General features: G+C 49.6%; 2 protein-coding genes across 2 annotated transcripts; one reads left to right on the top strand and one right to left on the bottom strand.

The window, feature by feature from the left end:
- Window positions 1-1207: 1207 nt before the first annotated feature.
- IQCB1 (IQ motif containing B1) lies at window positions 1208-6852 on the bottom strand. Its single transcript, XM_053471921.1, has 13 exons — window positions 6756-6852; window positions 6518-6680; window positions 6094-6223; window positions 5628-5721; window positions 5371-5470; window positions 4932-5104; window positions 4637-4746; window positions 3932-4041; window positions 3222-3364; window positions 2959-3107; window positions 2735-2866; window positions 1881-2037; window positions 1208-1610 (listed from the first exon to the last, which is right to left on the bottom strand). The coding sequence occupies exons 1-13, from the start codon at window positions 6850-6852 to the stop codon at window positions 1369-1371; spliced, it is 1800 nt and encodes a 599-aa protein (XP_053327896.1). The 3' UTR covers window positions 1208-1368.
- Window positions 6853-7979: 1127 nt separating this feature from the next.
- Window positions 7980-11774, top strand: EAF2 (ELL associated factor 2). Its single transcript, XM_053471929.1, has 6 exons — window positions 7980-8181; window positions 9649-9743; window positions 10035-10171; window positions 10360-10505; window positions 10661-10900; window positions 11621-11774. Exons 1-6 carry the CDS (start codon window positions 8079-8081, stop codon window positions 11665-11667), a joined length of 768 nt encoding a protein of 255 aa, XP_053327904.1. The 5' UTR covers window positions 7980-8078; the 3' UTR covers window positions 11668-11774.
- Window positions 11775-20211: the final 8437 nt, after the last annotated feature.

The raw sequence follows: 20211 nt of genomic DNA, 5'->3' as shown, positions 1-20211 counted from the left end.
ATACCTTCCTCGGGGTCTCGGGGCAGGGCAAAGCTGGCAGCTCGTTTGGTTTAACTCGTTACCACGGTAACAGGGGGCAGGGGACTGGAGAATTGCAGTGGGTTGAGTAACCGTATCACGTGACCCCAGAATGAATGAGTCCCCGACGCATCCAGTCCGCAAGACGCTGCCATTTCCGCAGCACACGGGACCACCGAATCTGTCCTCGTGGGGGGCGCCTGGGCACGGACTGCGTCCTGAGGGCTTTATGATGATTATTCCAGACAACCAGGCTTCGGCTCAGGTTCCCTGCTTGTTCACTGGTGTCCCATGCACACTAAGGGTCACTCGTGCACGGTCTTAATTTATCATCTGACTGCCGGCCATGACGGTAACACAATGAGACACGCGTGGCCCAGCAGGCGAAGGGTAAAACCGTCTTATTTTATGAGATGAAGCAGAGATTTCTCCCCGGACGCTAACAGTAAATACGAATCGCATTACGCTCCCTGCGCCTCCAGTAAGCAAGATGCGCATGGAAACGTTCCACGACACCGCAGAGCGTTCCGAACGCGCTTTCCGCAGGAATCTCTCGCTGAACGCAAGCAAAAAAAAACCGGCTTCAATATTTCATCGGACCGCAGGAAACGTACTTATCGCTAATTAACTCGGCGGCCACAGAATGCGGCTTCTCGCTAATTAATAGACAGGCATTCGTGATCCAATTAATAAGAATGTTACAAAATGTGCGATTATTAGAACACCCACATATCACGCGGCTAAAGAACCAATCCCGCGGAGAGCAGATCCTGTCCTTTCCCCGACTAAAGGGTTAACATCTTCCTGATTTATTAGAAATATATTAAATAATAGTTTTTTGTCGTAATAATGGCGGAAAGCGGTTATAGGGGGCAGTTTGCTGGAAATGTAATAACGGGGGGGGTAGGGGTAGATGTAGCTGTGTAATGCCCCCTCGCATCACATCTCTTCCTGCCCCGGAACCATCGGATTGGCGCGGCACGCGGACTGACAGCAGATCTGCACGTTATAAAATGATGCGCATCCGACGGGAGCAGCCGTCTTTAATTCCTGTTCTCAGGATCTGCAGGATTATTCCTCCCCATTGATGGAATATAATTGGTTGTCACAGTCTTTGTAAGGGAGGACCGGGAGAAAGTAGGCAATGATTTGGCCAATATTACAAACTTTTAAGCAGAAGTGACAGGAATTTTATGCAAAATTTTAGATTTAATAACAAATTAAACAAAAATCAATAACAAATATTTCATAGAAAAACATATAAGTCCGTTTACACGTATGAACCATACGGCACATCTGCATCTCTTCACCACGTATGTATCCGGAGACACGGGGGCTCAGGGAATCCAGTCACGGATCCTCAGCGGTGTTTGTGCCGGCGATGAATAACGTCCCGAGCTCCATATCTGGGATCGCATTTAGGAGATCGTCCCCTTCTTCTGTAAATTCCTCACCAAGCTTCCTCCACCAGGGCCACCGGCTGCGTCTCAGCATCGTGCTGTGAGCCTCTCGGGCTTTCAGAGCCACAGGGACCGATCGGCTGGTGAAGACGTCCACATCCGTTGCCGAGGACTCTCTCAGACTTGGGGCACCTGGAACAGAAATCAGGCTTTGAGGGGTGAACGGCTACAAGCTGGGGGGGGGCGGCACGTGCGATAATGGCTTAGCGGCAATGAGTGTGTGACCCCTTCTTACAAACGCTAGCTGAAGGCCCCCTGTATGTGTTATACGGCGTCCCGTACCCGTCAGCAGGCTGATGCGGGTGTTAATGGCGTCCCGTACCCGTCAGCAGGCTAATGCGGGTGTTAACGGAGTCCCGTACCCGTCAGCAGGCTGATGCGGGTGTTAATGGCGTCCCGTACCTGTCAGCAGGCTGATGTGGGTGTTGATCTGGGCCAGCATGGCCTCTCTGCGCTGGTTTCCATCCTGTTCCAGTTTCCATCTCAGCAGGCGCTGACCCAACTTCTCCTGAGCCTGTAAGTGCAGCTCCTGGCTCTGCTCTGCTGCCCTCTGCTGGGCCTACAGGGAAGCGCAGTATGAAAAGTAACCGTTATCAGACTAAAGCTGTACCCCCCCCCATAAATGTAACCCTTTGGCTGTCATGGGGTAGCAGCAGTCATAATAGGTGGATGAAACCTGCATCTCTTCAAATGACTTATTGGCTCAGAGGCTGGATGTGGATTTACTGCTGAAAAACTATTCCCAGGCTGACTGCAAAATACATCATTTTTCTAATCACAGAAAATGCTTTGTTTAAAGGAATAATAAAATGTTCCTGGTTTTTTTCCCAAAGGTAGAAGTGAAGCTGAAACAAAACTGAAAACAAATACGCTGCATTACTTTATTAAAATAGACCCTGAGGAACTTCATTAAACTCAGCAAGCAGCCCACAGAACACAGCCGAGGATAGCCGTGTAAAACGTATGTATCCATGTAAAGCCATGTGTATCCATGTAAAGCCATGTGTATCCATGTAAAGCCATGTGTATCCATGTAAAGCCGTGTGAGGACAGCAACTGTTTCAACATTTTACATGGAAACAATTCTATGAGCACTGAATATGGCAGAGAAATCTACAACAAAGGGGTCAGCAAAAAGACAGCTGAAAGTACAACTCCTACAATGCTCAGTACCACACGGTCGCTGAGCATGATGGGAGGTGCAGTTTCACGGTATGCAACAAACAGCCTGCCATGGCGTTTATAACGTAACTTACTGGGTGCAGCTGGACATAAGTGTCGATTTTCTGCTGGAAACGAAGCCGCTGCTCGTCAGTTAGTTCCCGCATTTGTTTCCAGGGTAATAAAGAATCACGGATTTTTCTGCGCTTTTCTAAGAACCTCAGCGCCTGCACGAACAGACACAGGTTAAGGTAAAACGCGCAGGGTGCGTGCTGCAAATGTTAAGGATGTTCGAGACGCTTTCAACTAAGACACTGACTGCTCTCTGGATGGTGACAGCCGCCTTGTACTGTTTGAGAAGCGCCTTCTGCTGCTGGAAGCGCTTTCTCTCTCTATGTCCCCTCCAGTGCTTCTGAATCAGTAGCGCAGACGTCTCCTGCGTCCCCTGAATGTGTTTATCCATTTGCCCTAAAGAGGGGACATCGCCGTCAGTCTAGGTTTAGAAAGATTGCTAACACAGCCAATGTATTTACATTGAAGTAACATCGTACATGCGCGGATTATTTCCCGCAGTCCATGTACCTGCACTGACTATTTCCAGCAGACTCAGCTGCTTCTCACGGAACATCCTCATCGCTCTCACTCTCTGGAGCTGCAGCTGCTGCTTGAGATCCTCTTCCTCCTTCTTTCTCTTTAGGGAAAGCAGCTCTTGTTCTTTTTTAGCTCTAGAATAAAAAAGAAGGAAAAAAAAAGAACAGAAAAGCGCACTCAATTTTCTAAAATTTTTCATTATCTCACCAGACATAAGACGTAAAATGAAGGGAAAACGATATAACTCTGTGTGTTCTTTTAGTCTGAAAACTGGGAGTTTATAGATATTACAGATAAGCAGCACTTGTAATATTTCCTTTAAAATCACTGTAATGATGGATTTCCAATCAGCATAAAGATATCAATCAAGTTGTTTTAGTTGTAAGTCGGCTGGAAAGGCCTAATAGTAACCCAAATAACCTCAACGTGTTAAACAAACATAACAAAAAATATTAGAAGCAGCAGAATGAGACGTTTGTGAATTTTCTGTTTGTGAATTTTCTTACTGATACCTGCTGCTGAATCAGCAATAAACAGGAGCCGTCCGACGACCGACAGCAACGAGCGTTCATTTCCACGATTTCTCTGCACGAATGGCATCCATTTTTTCGGCGTTTTGTAGCTGGTGCTTTTTTATTAGCACTGATATTTCAGATTCACGGGATAAACACATTTTAGAGGACCGGATGGGGTTCTTGTACCTAAAACTCCTTTGTAAAGTTGTCACAGCGACTGGGAGCTTCCTCACCCTCCTCCTGGTTTGAAATCCCCTCCACACGGCCTGAATGCTACGGGCTGCTTGGTGTAGTCTCTGCAAAAACATAATGCGTTATTATACGTCCGGACTGACTTCCCAGGGGGCCACGGGGGCCACAGGAACTGAAAAACCCCACGTTTAGAGTATGTACAAATTAGTCTAAAGTTAGTTAATTGGGATCTGTCATCAAAATATACAAAACTTACACGAATCAATAACACATAGAAAAATATTGTGTTTATTTTTTAAATGTCTCATTTGAGTCGGAGTTCAGTGTTTGAACTTTAAGCTCAGTAAATTGAGAGAACGCATCTAAACCCCACTTTCCCTGAGTACTGCACCAGTCATAAAGCAGTAGATTTAAATCAGGAGCAGACGATGTGCCTGGTGAGAGATATTCTTTATTTTGGGCAGGAAAGTATATAAAAAAACAGCTGTTTTGAAAAATCTTAACATAGGTGGCAGACAGCTTTTTTTTTTATTCCACATAATAATGTAAAGGGAACGGATCCACCAAATAATATAAAAAAAGAAGACAACAATAACAGAACCCCTTATAACAGAGCAATGGGGGTCTGGCACAATCTTTACAAGTTTAAAATGTATCATACTAAGGAGTAGTGGTTACCCGGCCTCGTGTGTACGTTACCTGCATTTCTCCTTGCTGGTAGGAGCCAGAGCACAAAATATCCAGGAGACGACTTAGCTCTCGGCCAAAACCTTTCCCGGTCCACTGCCTGCTCAACAGCGACCGAAGACCTGCACAGCAGACAGACCATAAATGTTAGGATTTCTAAATTTTCTAAATTTATCCTAAAAGCGTTTTTAATGTATGTGCACCTTGTCCAGTTTTGCCCCCATGCCCAATCTCTCAAAGTAAAACACCTTCTAGGTTTAACCTCTTCATCTATGAAGCAGACAGAACGAAGCTGGGTTCGATTTACCTTTATATCGTGCCGCCATCATCCACTTAACGTCAGGCTTAGCTTCTAGCATTCGGAGCAGCGATCTGGTGGCAGCGTGTCCGGTGACCGGGTTAGATGATGCTGAAAGCTTGTAGACAAGTTCATCCAAAATAGAGTGCAGCGCATCCTCTGGTACTCTGCTCAGTACCGCACTGCCAACGACAAAGCGAGATCTTTGGTTGGAAACGAATAATTACTTATGCACAAAAACTACCTACACAAATGTGACAAACCACTTTAAAGTGATAAAAAAGGCATTTATATTTCAAATGATTAACAAGGCTATAGTTTCCATAATGCAGACAATGCACACGGACAGTTAAAAACATATGAATAGTTAATTGCTCGCTCTATCACCCAATTCCCTGCACTACTTGCTCACGTGTGACCCAGCCATGTGAAGGAGCAGAGCGTTCACCTGTTAACTTGCATGATGCTCTGCAGCACTGACATCACATCGCTTCCGGTTTCTACATCATCGGTCATCAGCAACTGCAGAAAATGCTCCTGCTGCAAAACTGACACAGCGGCAATCAGTATCGGGCAACCCACAGGAAAACAGCTCGCCACAAGAGATTAATGGGAAATGGTTAAAAAATCATAAACCAAATGCTGTACGACTTAAATATCAATCATAGCCCAAATAAATGCTAAATGAAATTCAGTGGGATTTACCGGTACTGGTCAGTAGCGTGTGGTGTCTGAAGAGCCGGCACAGGGAATCCATCACCAGCCGAAAACTGCGCAATAATTCTCCTTTCTCCTTGTCCTAGAAAATAAGAAAATGAAGCCTGAGAAACGTTTGAACTGCAGTAAAAATCTGCAAACAAAGAATTCATTTTCTCTACAAGTTCCTTGATTCTGGCATCATTCTGAAAGCACGCGCTCGATACATTAAGATTCTTTTGTGTGAACGAACCCCTCAGTTCAGAAGCTGAGGCTGTAAACAGAAACTCTCCAGTCTCGCGGTCCCATATATTATATATTAGTACAGGAGCCTGAGTTCCAGCATATTTTCTCCGTTAGAAGCCGGACCGGGTTGTGCTGGCTGAGCATTAAGAGAGTCACAGTCCACAGCAGACGTTGTGCAAGATGTTAGCTAACCTGAAAGATATTACACGCAAATTAACAGCTAACTTACCTTTACCGACCGGACAAAACGAGCTTGAATCCTTCTTCCCAAAACCAGCATGTTCTGGACAGCAGACGGCAGGAGCTTTTTGTAGAACTCTTCGGCGTCACCGTTGGGATCGAGTCCCACGCAGCACCCGCTAGAAAGAATTACGGGGCAGGAAGATATAACGGCAGAAAATACAATAACCAAAAGAGAAACAATAAATCTCATCATATCGGGCCAGATATATCTAAATAATAATGCCTCTATCCTGTGGTGCTTATACAGAAGCATGACTGTAACGCCTTACAGAGAAACCGTCCCAAAGCGAAGCCAGTAGCAACCCTTATCGATTCCCTGATAGGTCGGACTCGGCTTTACTGTGATTTGGTCATCTTGAGACCTCTTATCAGCAGTTAAAGGCATTTCTGGATGGCTGTTATTTTATTACCTGAGTATATCAGATATACTTGCGGCGGTCGCCCAGCTGCCAGGAACGCGGCTATAGTCTTGTTTCAGAACCAGGACGCAGTACTGAATAAGGCCGTAGTTATACAGATCCTCCTTCAGCTTCTTCTGTTCTCCACTCCCGAGGGGCACGAGGCTTAAAAACTCTGGAACAAAAGCGTCACGTTAAAACCCGACCGAACGCGAAGTGAACAGAACTCCTACTCACCAACTCCCATCACCTTTCAGCTTCAGCAACAAAACCGGGACATCCCGGGCACTGCTCTCCGTTATCTCAGACGCCAGCGCCAGCACCCTCCGGTCTGCAGCGGCAGCCATTTCTCTTTAATAAGGTCTGCAGAAATATATATATAATGATTAATAGATCGCTGGTCAGGCAGACCGATCGGACCATCATTCAGAATCGGGTTAAGTACATATGGGGCAGGTTATGTCACTCTGGGAGTTATTGCACCCACGGGGTGGAGGACCCCAGCACAACCCCCTACAACCCCTCCCCACCCCGGGCTGTGCACACTGCAGGCCTGGAGAGCCGTGTTCCCAGTAGGCGGATTCCAAGCACCGGGATATGATGTCATTTCCTGGCGCTCAGACACAGGCAGCGTGTGATGACCTCGAGGGAGCAACAGAGCCGTCGCTGACTGACGGATAACAAAGGTAGGATGATGAAGTAAGTATGTGTGTTAATATGTGCTGTGTGTGAAGATGTAAGTATAATACTGTATGTCAGTATGGTAGTGTGTGTATGTTTAGGTAGGTATGTTAGCATGGCTGTAATTATATTACTCTGTGTGTGTGTGTGTGTTACTGTGAGCGTGTGTGCATTAGTATGTGTTAAAGCATGTTACTGTGTGTGTACAAACACGTTACTGTGTATGTTACTATGCGCGTAAGTATGTGTGTAAGTATGTCACTATGTGTATAAACACCTTACTTGTGTGTAAGTATGTTAGTATGTGTGTAAGTATGTCAGTATATGCATAAGTGCGTCAGTAGGTGCGTAAGCATGTCAGTAGGTGCGTAAGCGTGTCAGTAGGTGCGTAAGCGTGTCAGTAGGTGCGTAAGCGTGTTAGTATGACACTGGGTAGGTTATGATGCTCCCCCCGGACGTTAAGCCACTCTGATCACTGTCACGTTATGATTCCCATTACCTCATGGGATGATGAAAATAACCCCTTATCCGGGACCTACCAGCCAGGATGCAGCGGAGCGACTGTCACTTAGCAACCACTAACAACTGACTACCGTCTTCCGGTCTGGATGCATGTCGGGAAACACAAGCGAATTCGCCACGCCCATCCACGCGTCACGAAGTGATGGGGTGGAGCTAGGAGCCCCTCGACCTGGGCTTCCTCCCAGCAACCAGCCAGGGGGCGGGTCCTACATGGAGAACGTCAGTGGACCGTGGCCAGTCAGCGGCATATTGGCGCACAGTAGCCAATGAGCTGCCCCGCTGGCTGAAGCCGCCCGCTCCTATTGGATACCTGAGACTAGCGGAGAGCAGATGGTAGGAAGCCGGTGGCTGCTAGCCCGTGGCCAGCAGGATGAATGGTGCAGCAGGCTCGCTGTTTGATACCAAGGAGCGGGTCCTGAAACTCGGAGAGAGCTTCGAGAAGCAGCCGCGCAGCGGGTTCCACACCATCCGATGTGAGAGGCCATTATGGGAGACAGACTGTACCATCTGGAGGAACTGTGGGGGGTTCTGTTTGTACCATATGGGGTCTACGGGGAGGTATGGGGAACAGGCAGTACCATGTGGGGAAAGTGTCGGGGTGAGGCAGGTGCTCCCATGTGGTGGAGTAGGAGAGGACTGTACCATCTGGGCTGATCGTGGGGGAGTCAGGGTGACTGTCATGGGATGTAAGGAGTGGGCTGTACCATACGTGGCACTGACTCGGGGAGCGGTGGGTGACTGACCTTGTGGGCTCTGCCGTTATGGGGGGCAGCAGAAAGTTTAGGTCCCGGTACCAACTCTTGGCCTGTCCCCACCCTTTCCATTTCAGCCATGCTATTTGCCCCTCTCCTCACTGTACCCCCTCTTTACTCTTCTGCCCCATGCTTTATTTGGGTAACAGATGCTTTCTGCTCCTCTCTGCCGTGCCCAGGTGCCCCCATTACTGATGGTGTCTGAGGCCGGCGTGTTAACTTCAAGGCCCAGCAGCTGGCAGGAAGTGCTCCATGCCAACCACAGAGAACCGCAGTGCACTTCCTGCTGGATCCGTACGGGTCGTTGGTATACAGACACTATGATGGGGTCATCAACAACCGCCCCGGGAGGCTGGGCTGTCACGTGCCAGGTGGCCGCAGAACAAGCTGGGCCGGAACACCGGCCCGACTCGCCTGTCACATGTAGGAAATCCAAGACGTGAGCATTAACCCGGTCGGTTCTGTCGGGCTGGGCTCACCCGGTTATAGTTGGAGGAAGTCCCTGTGGTTTTTATGTGGGGTGACCCAGAGAGGGCCACTGGGGGCAGATTTAGGGCACAGCACCTCCCTGAATACTGACGTTTGCTTCCTACAGCCCCCTCGTCTCTGCCGTTCTCTGCAGAGGGTGGTCCCTGGTGCCCGTAATGCCCAGTCAAATCCTCGCTTATCGATCATCTGCAGAGAAGATGGGGTACGAGGTGGGGTTTATTTTCACCAAACTTAAGGGAACATCCAGCAAACCCTTTGGTATTACGGTCATAAAGAGCGCTTACCGCTGCTTTAAATCAAGTACGCATTTTTGATGTGCGGTCATCACGTCGCAGGGTCTTTAAGGGGTGTTTTTTTGCTCAGAGTCACCCTGTGTAGGGGGGGGGGGCTTTGGCCTGCAGCGGGTTTTGTGCCGCTGGCGTGATGTTTGAGGACTCGTCGGTGACCCGGCTGAGCCAAACACGGACAGTCCCGAAAATAACCCGATTCCAGTAGACGCCGGTGTTACTAAATGCGGGATGAGCCGGGCCCCTGCAGCCTCTCCGGTTACATTTTCTGACTTGCCGCTCCTGGTTTAGTGAATGAGCCTCTTTGTGTGAGCAGACGGCTGCCGGTGACAGCAAGCGATGACACGAAACCTCTGCTACCGTCTTAACTTTACATTATAGGGGCCTTGAAACCAGTGTTTTCTTTTTGCAGATGACTTTAAGCCGGCGTCCATCGATACCTCCTGCGAAGGGGACCTGGAGGTTGGTAAAGGAGAACAGGTGACGATCACGCTGCCAAACCTAGAGGTGAGTTTTACAGTCCAGGGGGGGTCGCTGAATCATCCCGAGTAATATAAGAGTCCGGATAGTGGGTCGCCCAGAGGCGGCGCATGCAGAGATGTTACCGAGTCCACGAACAAGTCCACGTCTGTGAGTTAATTCTGTGTCCCCCCCGGGGGCGTTCGTACAGCCTTTCGGGGTATCTGGGAGAATAAATGTGTTCGTTGAAACCTCTCGCCTCTTCTTACCCCGCTGAATGTTTGCACAGCCCATAGATGGCATTTTATAACTGAAGGTATATCGCGCTTCTGTCTGCAGGGCTCCACCGCACCCGTCACGGTATTTAAAGGCTCCAAGAGGCCGTATCTAAGGGAATGTATCCTGATCGTGAATCACGATACCGGGGAATGTCGGCTGGAGAAGCTGAGCAGCAATATCAGCGTGAAGAAGACCAGGTACTCCGGAGCGAGCCGTTCTTACCCTAGGGGGTTAATGGATTCCTCCATCGTGATCCATATGTAATGGCGCCAAAAGCGTCGGCTCCTATGGCTGGTCTTTAGGCGCCACGGCTACCGGCTTCTGGGATCTATCCAGCCCTGGCTCTTCCGGTTTGAATTAAATCTCATGTTTTTATCCCCCGCAGGGCTGAAGGGAGCAGTAAGATTCAGTCCCGTTTAGAGCAGCAGCAGCAGCAGATGCGGAACGCTAATAAAACCCCAACAAGCGGCAAAAACTCTTCGCCGCAGGAAAAGATGTCCCCGCCGTCCCCCATGGATGACATTGAGAGGGGTAAGTGAGCCTGCTCGGATTCCAAGAGTTAAGTTATGATGTCACCGATAACTCTTATTTCTGGAGCGCCGGCACGCTCTTGCTGTGATGCGCGTAGGACATGTCTGCGGCCGGTCACGGTTTAACGTCACGTTTTATGTCACCCCCCCCCATAGAGCTGATGGCCGAAGCCAGCGTAATCGACCAAATGAGCAGCTCTGACAGCTCGTCGGAATCCAAAAGTTCCTCCTCGTCCTCCAGCAGCGAGGACAGCTCCAGTGACTCGGAGGACGAAGGTCGCAAGTCTTCCCAGTCGGTGTCCATGCCGCTGATCCAGCAGAATCACTCTACCTCCAGCTCCGAGAGCTTACACGCCAAGCCCCAGGACGGCGGGGGGCAGATGATGACCACACTCAGTGAGTACATGAACCCTCTTACCTTGGCGGGCATTAAATCTCCCCCGACACCCCTGCAGCCATTGGGTGACGGAGGATGGGTGTGCGTGTTATCGGCGTGACACCCCCGTTCTGATCAGCCGTGTATAAGCGTGTATGCACTGATTCATGCGACATGCGATATTTAGGATTTTTCCCCCCTTAAGTTCTCCGAATGTAATTATTCTCTGGTTCATCCGTCGAAAGCTGGGAGAAAGAGGCCGTTCCCCGATGGAAGAGACAGTCGCAACCATCTCTTTATTATGAATGGATTAATATAGCACCATCATATTCAGCAGCGCTGTACAATCCGTACAACAAGCACTACATAATATAAAAGCTAAGGAGGGCCTTGAGCAAAGGAGCTTGCAATCTACAGTCTCCTTGTGTTCTATAAATTATAAAATGTAGGGCTTTTATGGGTTTTTTTATTTATTAGTTTGATGTCGTTGAGTTTAGAGCCCTGCTTATCGGTTTCGGTAACGGATCCGTTATCTGTGCTGGCAGCCGCTGGGGTGTGTGTGATTAACCCTTCCCCCGTCCGCCTGAAGCTCCCCTGATAACGTGTGGCAGAAATGCTCTTTATCTGCAGCTCTGTTTTTTGTGTTTTTTATCCCGGTAAGGGGCCCGTGTTTTTCGTTGTATTCTCCCCTTTTCGTTGAGTTTTGTTCGGCTCGGTGACTCCGTCCCTCTGCCTTTCAGGAAGCGACCTGCAGCTCAGCGAATCCGGCAGCGACAGCGACGACTGAGACTCCAGCCGCCAGCGGCGCCTCGATGTTGAAATTATTTTGTAGAATAATCCAGCGTCCGTTTTGCACTAAAATTTCCACTTCTGAATGACTGCAGCCAATGGGGGTTTTCTCCAGATTTTGAAGAAAACAAAATTATTTGGTAAATTTAAGTCTGATTTATATTAACAGCGCGTCGGCTTCATAACCCGCGGTGTCCGGCTCTGTCTAGAAGAAGCAAAAGAGTCTTTTGTTTTTTGTTTTTGTTTTTTTCCTCCATTTTGCCATTTTCTGTTTTTTTTTTTTTTTTTCTTTCTTGCGATATTATTCCATAAACCGCGATAGATGATATTTCTGGCCGCCGCCGATGGATCCGCTGCCTCCGGTCTTTCCCGTATGAACTCTGGTCTTTAGCCTGAGATATAGAGAGCGGGCGCTCGCCCCGTATGCTATGCAATGTATGAAAGGTAATATTAGTCCTTAACCCTGTGAGGACTGCAGAGGTGCCGTTAGCGCTACTATCAGGACTCAAATCACGTGGATGCGGAGGGTTTGGGGAATCGGACTCCGTTCTCAGCTTCAGCTTCCAAATATTCAGTTTTTGCTTTTATCAAAGAATTGCAGACGTTTACTCAAGTGCCTCCTGCGCTGCCCCCGCTGTTGTTTTTGGGGTTACTCCGGCTCTCTAATTTAGTGACTTTCGGAAAGGACGTTATTTAGGAGTTTCTCCCATCAGAGCCGGGGGGGGGGGCCTGATAATTTAATAAATGAGGTATTCAAGTGTGACGGTGCAGTTCTTGAAATGAATGCCGTGGCTGCGGGGGCTTTAACCGCGGGGGTCTGACGGTCACCGTATACGGGGCTGTATCTGAAGAGCGTGCGCCTCGTGTAAAGGTGATCCCGGGAATGCGTTGTGATCGGTGTGTTCTGCTAAATTGGTATCGAATGCATGCGCTATAAAGCTGTGTGTATGCGCGGAGTTAGCGGGGGCTGGAGTGCCGCTTGTGAGTGCGCTGTGTGTGTTAGAGTGCGCTGTGTGTTAGAGCGCGGGGTTAACTCTTAGATTAAGAAGGGATGAGATTCCACATGAGCTGCACCGTCCGTGAAAATTATCACCAGCAGGTAAGGAGGACGACCGCCTCGGGATGGAAACGCGCAGTCCTGATGTTTTCTGTCTTTACGTTTATCTGTTAATTCCTTTCCCGAGGCTAAAGCCAAGAAGGTTTTGGGGATGAAAAGTACTAAGTGCACGTTAATAGACAAAAAAAGTAAATTGTCGCATAGTGCAAGTTAATTGGGATGGTTTTACCCACAATGGGTTCTCTGGAGCCCAAAAAATATTCGGGCAGAGAGGGCGGTAAAGGTTTGGAATTCGCTTGCAGGGCGAGGGTGGGAAACCTTGTCGGGGAAGGAATGATGTTATTTATTCCTCCCCGGTATTATACAGCCGGGAGAACTTGGCGTCCTTCATGTATTTTGTCTGCTTCCAAAATCTGTAACTCCTGGCACAGAATGAACATTTTTATTAATTATTGGCCTGAAATTCTGCTCGATGTAGAAGAGACGGCACTTGGCGGCCGCTACATAATTACTAGAAGCCGGGCGAGGAAACAATATCCCAATCATGGAGGATAGAAAATCAAGAAAATGTTACTCGCCCCGTTATTATTACCCCCCCGTCTCATTTTACCCCGTTATTATTACCCCCCCCTCTCATTTTACCCCGTTAGAGGTAAAATACTGACTCAGGATTCCTCCCCTGTTGTGATGAACGTCTCCTTGGAAGTTGGGACCCCCCCCATGGCAGAGAAGGGTTAATTATGCGATGCATTTCCGGTTAGCGCAATTAGGCCGAGGGGGAATGTCGCCTTCATATACCGTGCAGAGAACCAAAACCCGGAGGGGTATCTGGATCCGGCCATTAGCGGTTCAGGGTTTCCTGCAGCACGCAAGGGGTTAAATGCTTTAAAACGCTCTCTGATTGGGTTTTTGTTCATCCCATAAAATAACGAGGACTTTGTATCCGTTACGTTTCCCTCGATAACCCCCGATATTCTGTAGCGAGAGCCGTTCTCGTTGCCATCGAGTTATCGAGCGAATCGTTCCCGCGGCGGGAATCGGGGGGGAATCTGGAGAATCGAATATAATTTATCCCGAGTTACAGGGAGGCGGCTGGGCGGCGGGCGTCTCGCGGAGTTTATCGAGGGCGGCGGGCGTCTCGCGGAGTTTATCGAGGGCGTCTCGCGGAGTTTATCGAGGGCGTCTCGCGGAGGTTATTGAGGGCGGCGGGCGTCTCGCGGAGTTTATCGAGGGCGGCGGGCGTCTCGCGGAGTTTATCGGGGGCGGCGGGCGTCTCGCGGAGTTTATCGAGGGCGACGGGCGATCTTTCAATCTCTACGGAGAATCGATGGCAGCTTCTCCTCTGATAAATCTCCCCGGAAGCGGAGCCATCGATCCGCGGGGGGCGCTGAGCGCGCCGGACAGATTAGGGAAATTAGTTGAGTGAGTTTCTGGCCGGCGGCCACGTTCAGTCGCCGGCCGGGGACCGCAGTGCGTTAACCCTTCGCTGCCCAGGCACCAGGACGCCGCTTATTATTTCCTTCTGGGTTCTCGATAATCTCCGTATTATTAATCTGAGAAAGCAAAGCCCCGCAGCATGCGCTGTGATTATTATTTATTGATTTATATCGCGCCATCATATTCCGCAGCGCTGTACAACACCTTACATTAAAGGAATAATTCAATTTATTATCATTTTTTTTTATTTGAGATATTAGTAGACATGCGCAGCGCCGGGTAGACGATTGGCAATTTGTTAATTGATCAGAATGGATCCGGCTGATTATCTCGGAAAGCTTGGCTCCGGTGGGTGCGATGCCCCCCCGCAGACAGTAGGGGGCAGCTTCCCCCAGCCCCATTCAGCAGTCCTGGCAGTGAATCCTCGTTCATCACCGCCGTGAATTCATCGTCTCTGCGCCGGGTTCATCTTTGTGAAATTCTTCGTGTTCGGGGGGGTAATTAATCTGGGGGGGTAATTAATCCGGGGGGGGCTGCGATCTCTGAGGTTTGTTGTAACTCGAGACAGACGGTCACTTGCGTGGAAATGGACGATATTGTAATTTTCTGTACATGCGCGGCGGCAGACGACATTAAAATAAATTGAGCTCCTGGGCGTTTATTCCGCGAGCCGATAATTTATCGCCCGCTTTCAGAGTCCGATGGGATTTTCGCCCTCGAAGTCCCGGAACCTTCTTTGGGTTTTACGGATAAAGCGCCGCCGACCGAAATCTTATCATCCTTTTCTTTAAAATCAGGAAATAATCCGACGCCAGAACGTCAGCCGCATCCACGCAGCGCCTTTAACCAGAACCTGCCGGCAGATCGGCCCCCGGCGGCCCCCATCTATCCTGCTGTAACGACCCAAACCTTAATCAGTCGTTGGTCTCGTCTTAGATTCAGGAGCCGTAGGTCTATCCCATGCATGTTTAATACCCCTCACTGTATTACCCTCTACCACCTCTGCTGGGAGGCTGTTCCACTTATCCACCACCCTCCCAGTACATCTTCCTTCCATTCCATCTCAGCCTCTGACCCTCCTTTTAGGTTATGGATTCTTGTTCTAACATTTCATCATGGGATAGACGTACGGCTCCTGAATCTAAGACGAGACCAACGACAGGAGAAACGGGTGACTAGACAGGGGCTGGCGGGGGCCGATCTGCCGACAGGTTCACAACGCTCTTGTCCGATGTAATAAGGGATGCGTGATGTCACGGATATGCCATGCACATTGGATATGATGTCACTGACCCGTGGCCTTCCCGTTGTTTTGTTTTAAACAATATTTCTAAACGAGCGAGGGACTCGTGTGACGTCGCAGGAGTTGAAGGACTCTCAGAGAGCGAACAGACGTGCGACATGAAAAATACGCACTTAATAACCCCATCTCTGCTGGGAGTCTGCGCTCGGCGCCCATTCCCCTGATTGAAGCGATCTATCACCGATACGGCGTGACGTCTGTTAATGCCGTTGGGCCGGATAATGAACGAGGCACCTCCGTGGCGCTCGTGCTAATGAGTGATATCCGGGATTGGCTTATTTATGGCTTCACTTTATGCCGCGCAAGCAAAAGCAAACCAGAGTCCCGAGCGGCTGATAAACGGAGCGCGAGGGGCAAAAACGACCCCGGAGAGACACCGGGACGGGGCAGAAACTACGAGACCGTCCGGGAAAGCGGCGGCCCGGCGGCGGATCGGGATTCCAGGGAAGCTTTCGGTTATCTGTATGAACATCGTACGCTCACACTAATATCACATACTCACACTAACAAACATCACTCACTCATGCTTACATCACACACACTCACGCTGACATCATATACAAACACACATGCTAACACCATACACTCACAAACACTCACTCACTCACTCTCACACCGTGCGTTTACTCGCTCTCTCTCCCCTTTCCTCACACTCAGCCGTCTTCACTGAGACCCAAACTCTGTGTCCGAGCCGCCCCGGGTTACGCGACCCTGCTGGGGAAGTTGGTTACCGGCCCTTCGGGGGCCGTGCACCCGCAGCATCTGCCCTTAACTACATCTGCTGGAATTCTGTTCCGTGTATCCACTACCCTTTCTGTAAGGTAGAATCGGCGATTTATCTTTTTCTTTTTCTGTTAAGGTTTCTTCAAGGATAACCCTGAACCTTTTCAGCGGCCCTTCTTTAAATTCTGGTGACCGAGGGGTTAATGTGTCCGTCCCCCCCCCTCGGCTCCCTGCTTTATGGCGCTGCGATTTCAATGAGCTCACAAATGCTGACTCTGCGGAACGTTCCGGCATTTGCTCGGCACGTTTGGAATCAGCGCCATTACATTTTACATTCAGATCGGAAACAAAGTTTCCTGTCAGCCGCTCCCCGCGCGGACTCCCTCGGTCTTTGACTTTCCTGCGAGTGACACTCAATGTCGCCCCCGAAAGGTCGCGCGAATCCGGGAAACTCAATCAGCGCGGAGCGGCCATTAATCTGGATTTGGCCGCTGATGGCTGAAGTACTCGGCGCTGCGCTGATAGCGGAATCAGAAAATGGCCGCCGCTCCTATTCTCAAGGAAATAAATTGACATTTAAAGCAACGAAGTACGCAGGCCTCGTTCGGGATAGTTTGCCGCTATGGCTACTTAGTGAGTTGGCGGCGGTCGCTATAAACCTGTGACAAGAGAATTAGCGATTTATACGGAAAAGACCCATCTGGCCCCCGGCGGCCCCCGTCTAGTCGCCCGTTTCTCCTGCTGTAAAGAATCAAACCTTAATCAGTCGTTGGTCTCGTCTTAGATTCAGGAGCCGTATGTCTATCCCATGCATGTTTAATCCCATCACTGTATTACCCTCTACCACTTCTGCTGGGAGGCCGTTCCACTTCTCTACTGCCCTTGCAGTGAAGAAATGCTTTCTTACATAATATCTGACCCATTTCAGCCAATCGTGTTCCAGATGGGAAGAAGTCCTGGGTCTGAGTTCCCTCTCGTGTGCCGCGCGTTACTCTGTCTGTAGAGTTAGGGATTTATGGATCCGGTTAAATCCCCCAACACTTTTTGGGATAAAACCTTAAAAATCATTCATTTTTTTCCCTTTTCTCTCTGAATTAATGAATTTCTCGTCGCCCGCATTTGGTCACCAAGATTTTTCCCTGAATTCTAACAATTAATGTCGATTTAAATCCCTGCCGGGAAGTCGCCGGAGATCCAGCAGGAGGCGCCAAAACCCAACGTTCCGATTCGTCCGACGGGGCGGCTGCCGCCTGAACCCCGTAACGCGTTTAATCCGGACGTCGGCTTCCTTTTTTAGCGATAACGGCTTTAATGTGCAAATAATTAATTACAAGCGAGCGGCTCCCGCGTTATCCACATAATCAGGAACCCCCCCAACTACATTAATCCCTACCGCCTCTGCCGGTAATCCAACCCATGCATTAACAACCCTCACCACATGCGTGAACTAAATAATTAATTATCTGTGAATTCGATTTAAAAGGCAGAACTTTCTGCTAAAACAAAAATCACGATTTAAACAATTTTATATAATTTACAGACTGCGAGACGTATAAAGAATCCTTTGTTTTTGTCCAAATTCCATATTATTTCCTCCCCGCTTCTATTACTTTATTTAGCGTTATTTAGAGAGTTTTTCAGCCCCGTAAACAGCCGCCTTTCCCAAAGGTTTGGCCCAGATGTGGAAATTATATTAAAATGTATAGAGAGGAGAGAGAGGAAAGGGTGAGGGAGGGAGAGAGAGGGTGAGGGAGAGGGAGAGAGAGGGTGAGGGAGAGGGAGAGGGAGAGAGAGGGGGAGGGACAGGAAAGGGAGAGAGGGAGATGGGGAGGGAGAGAGGGAGATGGGGAGGGAGAGAGAAAGAGAGAGGAAAGGGAGAGAGAGGGTGAGATAGGAGGGAGAGAGAGGGTGCAAGAGAGGGAGAGAGAGAGGGAGGGAGAGAGAGAGGGAGAGAGAGAGGGAGGGAGAGAGGGGGCGAGAGAGAAAAACCATGGGGGGAGGAGGACTGATTAAAGTTTGAATCTTTACAGACTGTAGACGGGCCGAATGGGGCCGATCTGCCGGCAAATTTCTGGGGTAATTCCTCCCCTCCAGGGATAAACCGGGATTTTAATGCGGGGATAAGATTCAACTTTTCCTCTTATTTTGGGGTAAAATCTCGCTGTTACCCCAGGAATTGCCGTCTCTCCGGATGAGGATAATGATCCGTGATGCCGGCGCGGGGTCCGTGATGCCTCCGCGGGGTCCGTGATGCCGGCGCGGGGTCCGTGATGCCTCCGCGGGGTACGTGATGCCTCCGCGGGGTACGTGATGCCGGCGCGGGGTCCGTGATGCCGGCGCGGGGTCCGTGATGCCGGCGCGGGGTCCGTGATGCCGGCGCGGGGTCCGTGATGTCGGCGCGGGGTCCGTGATGCCGGCGGGGGGTCCGTGATGCCGGCGGGGGGTCCGTGATGCCGGCTCGGGGTCCGTGATGCCGGCGCGGGGTCCGTGATGCCTCCGCGGGGTCCGTGATGCCGGCGCGGGGTCCGTGATGCCTCCGCGGGGTACGTGATGCCTCCGCGGGGTACGTGATGCCGGCGCGGGGTCCGTGATGCCGGCGCGGGGTCCGTGATGCCGGCGTGGGGTCCGTGATGTCGGCGCGGGGTCCGTGATGCCGGCGGGGGGTCCGTGATGCCGGCGGGGGGTCCGTGATGCCGGCTCGGGGTCCGTGATGCCGGCGCGGGGTCCGTGATGTCTCAGCGAGTATTTTAGGAGAGAAAGCAGGTGTCTTGGCTCCAGCGACGCGCCGACCGCTCCCAAGGCGCACGGCAATCATTTAGCAGCCGATTGGTAAAAACGGAAGATTCCGGAGATAATTCGCAGGTGCCGGCTTCCTGAGCGGAATTCTAATGGATTCGGGGGGGGGGTATGAGAGGAATCACAGAATTTGGGTCAGAAAGATAAAGCAAACAAAAAAATTAGGATGAGGGGACCGTAAAAATATAATAATAACAATAATAATAAATAATAAAATAAAAACAATAACAATAAATACTACTACTAATAAATAATAATAATAAATAAAAATGATAATAATAACAATAATAAATGCTACTACTAATAAATAATAACAATAATAGTAATAATAAATAAAAACTCTCAAACAATCTACTCAGGAATTCACTAACTTGATCCAATGTAAGTGTGTATGTATGGTGTTGGTGTTAGAGTGTGTATGTGTGTATGTGCGGTGTTATATTGTGTATGTATGTATGTATGGTGTTGGTGTTATAGTGTGTAGGTATGTAAGGTGTTAGAGTGTGTATGTATGTATGTGTGTATGTGCGGTGTTAGAGTGTGTATGTGTGTATGTATGTGCGGTGTTATAGTGTGTATGTATGGTGTTGGTGTTATAGTGTGTAGGTATGTAAGGTGTTAGAGTGTGTATGTATGTATGTGTGTATGTGCGGTGTTATAGTGTGTATGTATGGTGTTGGTGTTAGAGTGTGTGTGTATGTTGTGAACGTGTAAGTGACCATCATCATACCAAATCATATTTCATACCACCCCCTCCCCCAACCACTATATTTATGCCCCCCATTTAGGCGCAGGAGAAGCCAATACAGTGAGGGAATTAAACACGCATGGGATAGACATACGGCTCCTTAATATAGGGAGGGTGGTATATAGGTGGAACAGCCTCCCAGCAGAAGTGGTAGAGGGTAATACAGTGAGGGGATTAAACATGCATGGGATAGACATACGGCTCCTGAATCTAAGACGAGACCAACGACTGATTAAGGTTTGACTCTTTACAGCAGGAGAAACGGCGACTAGATGGGGGCCGCCAGGGGCCGGATGGGGACCGACATTCCTGATTTGGTCTCTTTTCCGTGGATTAAGCCAAAGGACACAGTGTGACATATCCCCCTGCTGATCAGACACCCCCTGGGGTGCTTTAGAGACCCCCAACCCAGCCTGGTCCCCCTCCCCCCGCAGGTGGAAATCCACCTCGGGTCCCATCCGGCCTTCGCGTCCCCGGA

The sequence above is a fragment of the Spea bombifrons genome, chromosome 7 (genome assembly GCF_027358695.1).
Source record: "Spea bombifrons isolate aSpeBom1 chromosome 7, aSpeBom1.2.pri, whole genome shotgun sequence".
Classification (NCBI taxonomy): Eukaryota; Metazoa; Chordata; class Amphibia; order Anura; family Pelobatidae; genus Spea; species Spea bombifrons.
This window is presented reverse-complemented; position numbering and strand designations above follow the sequence as displayed.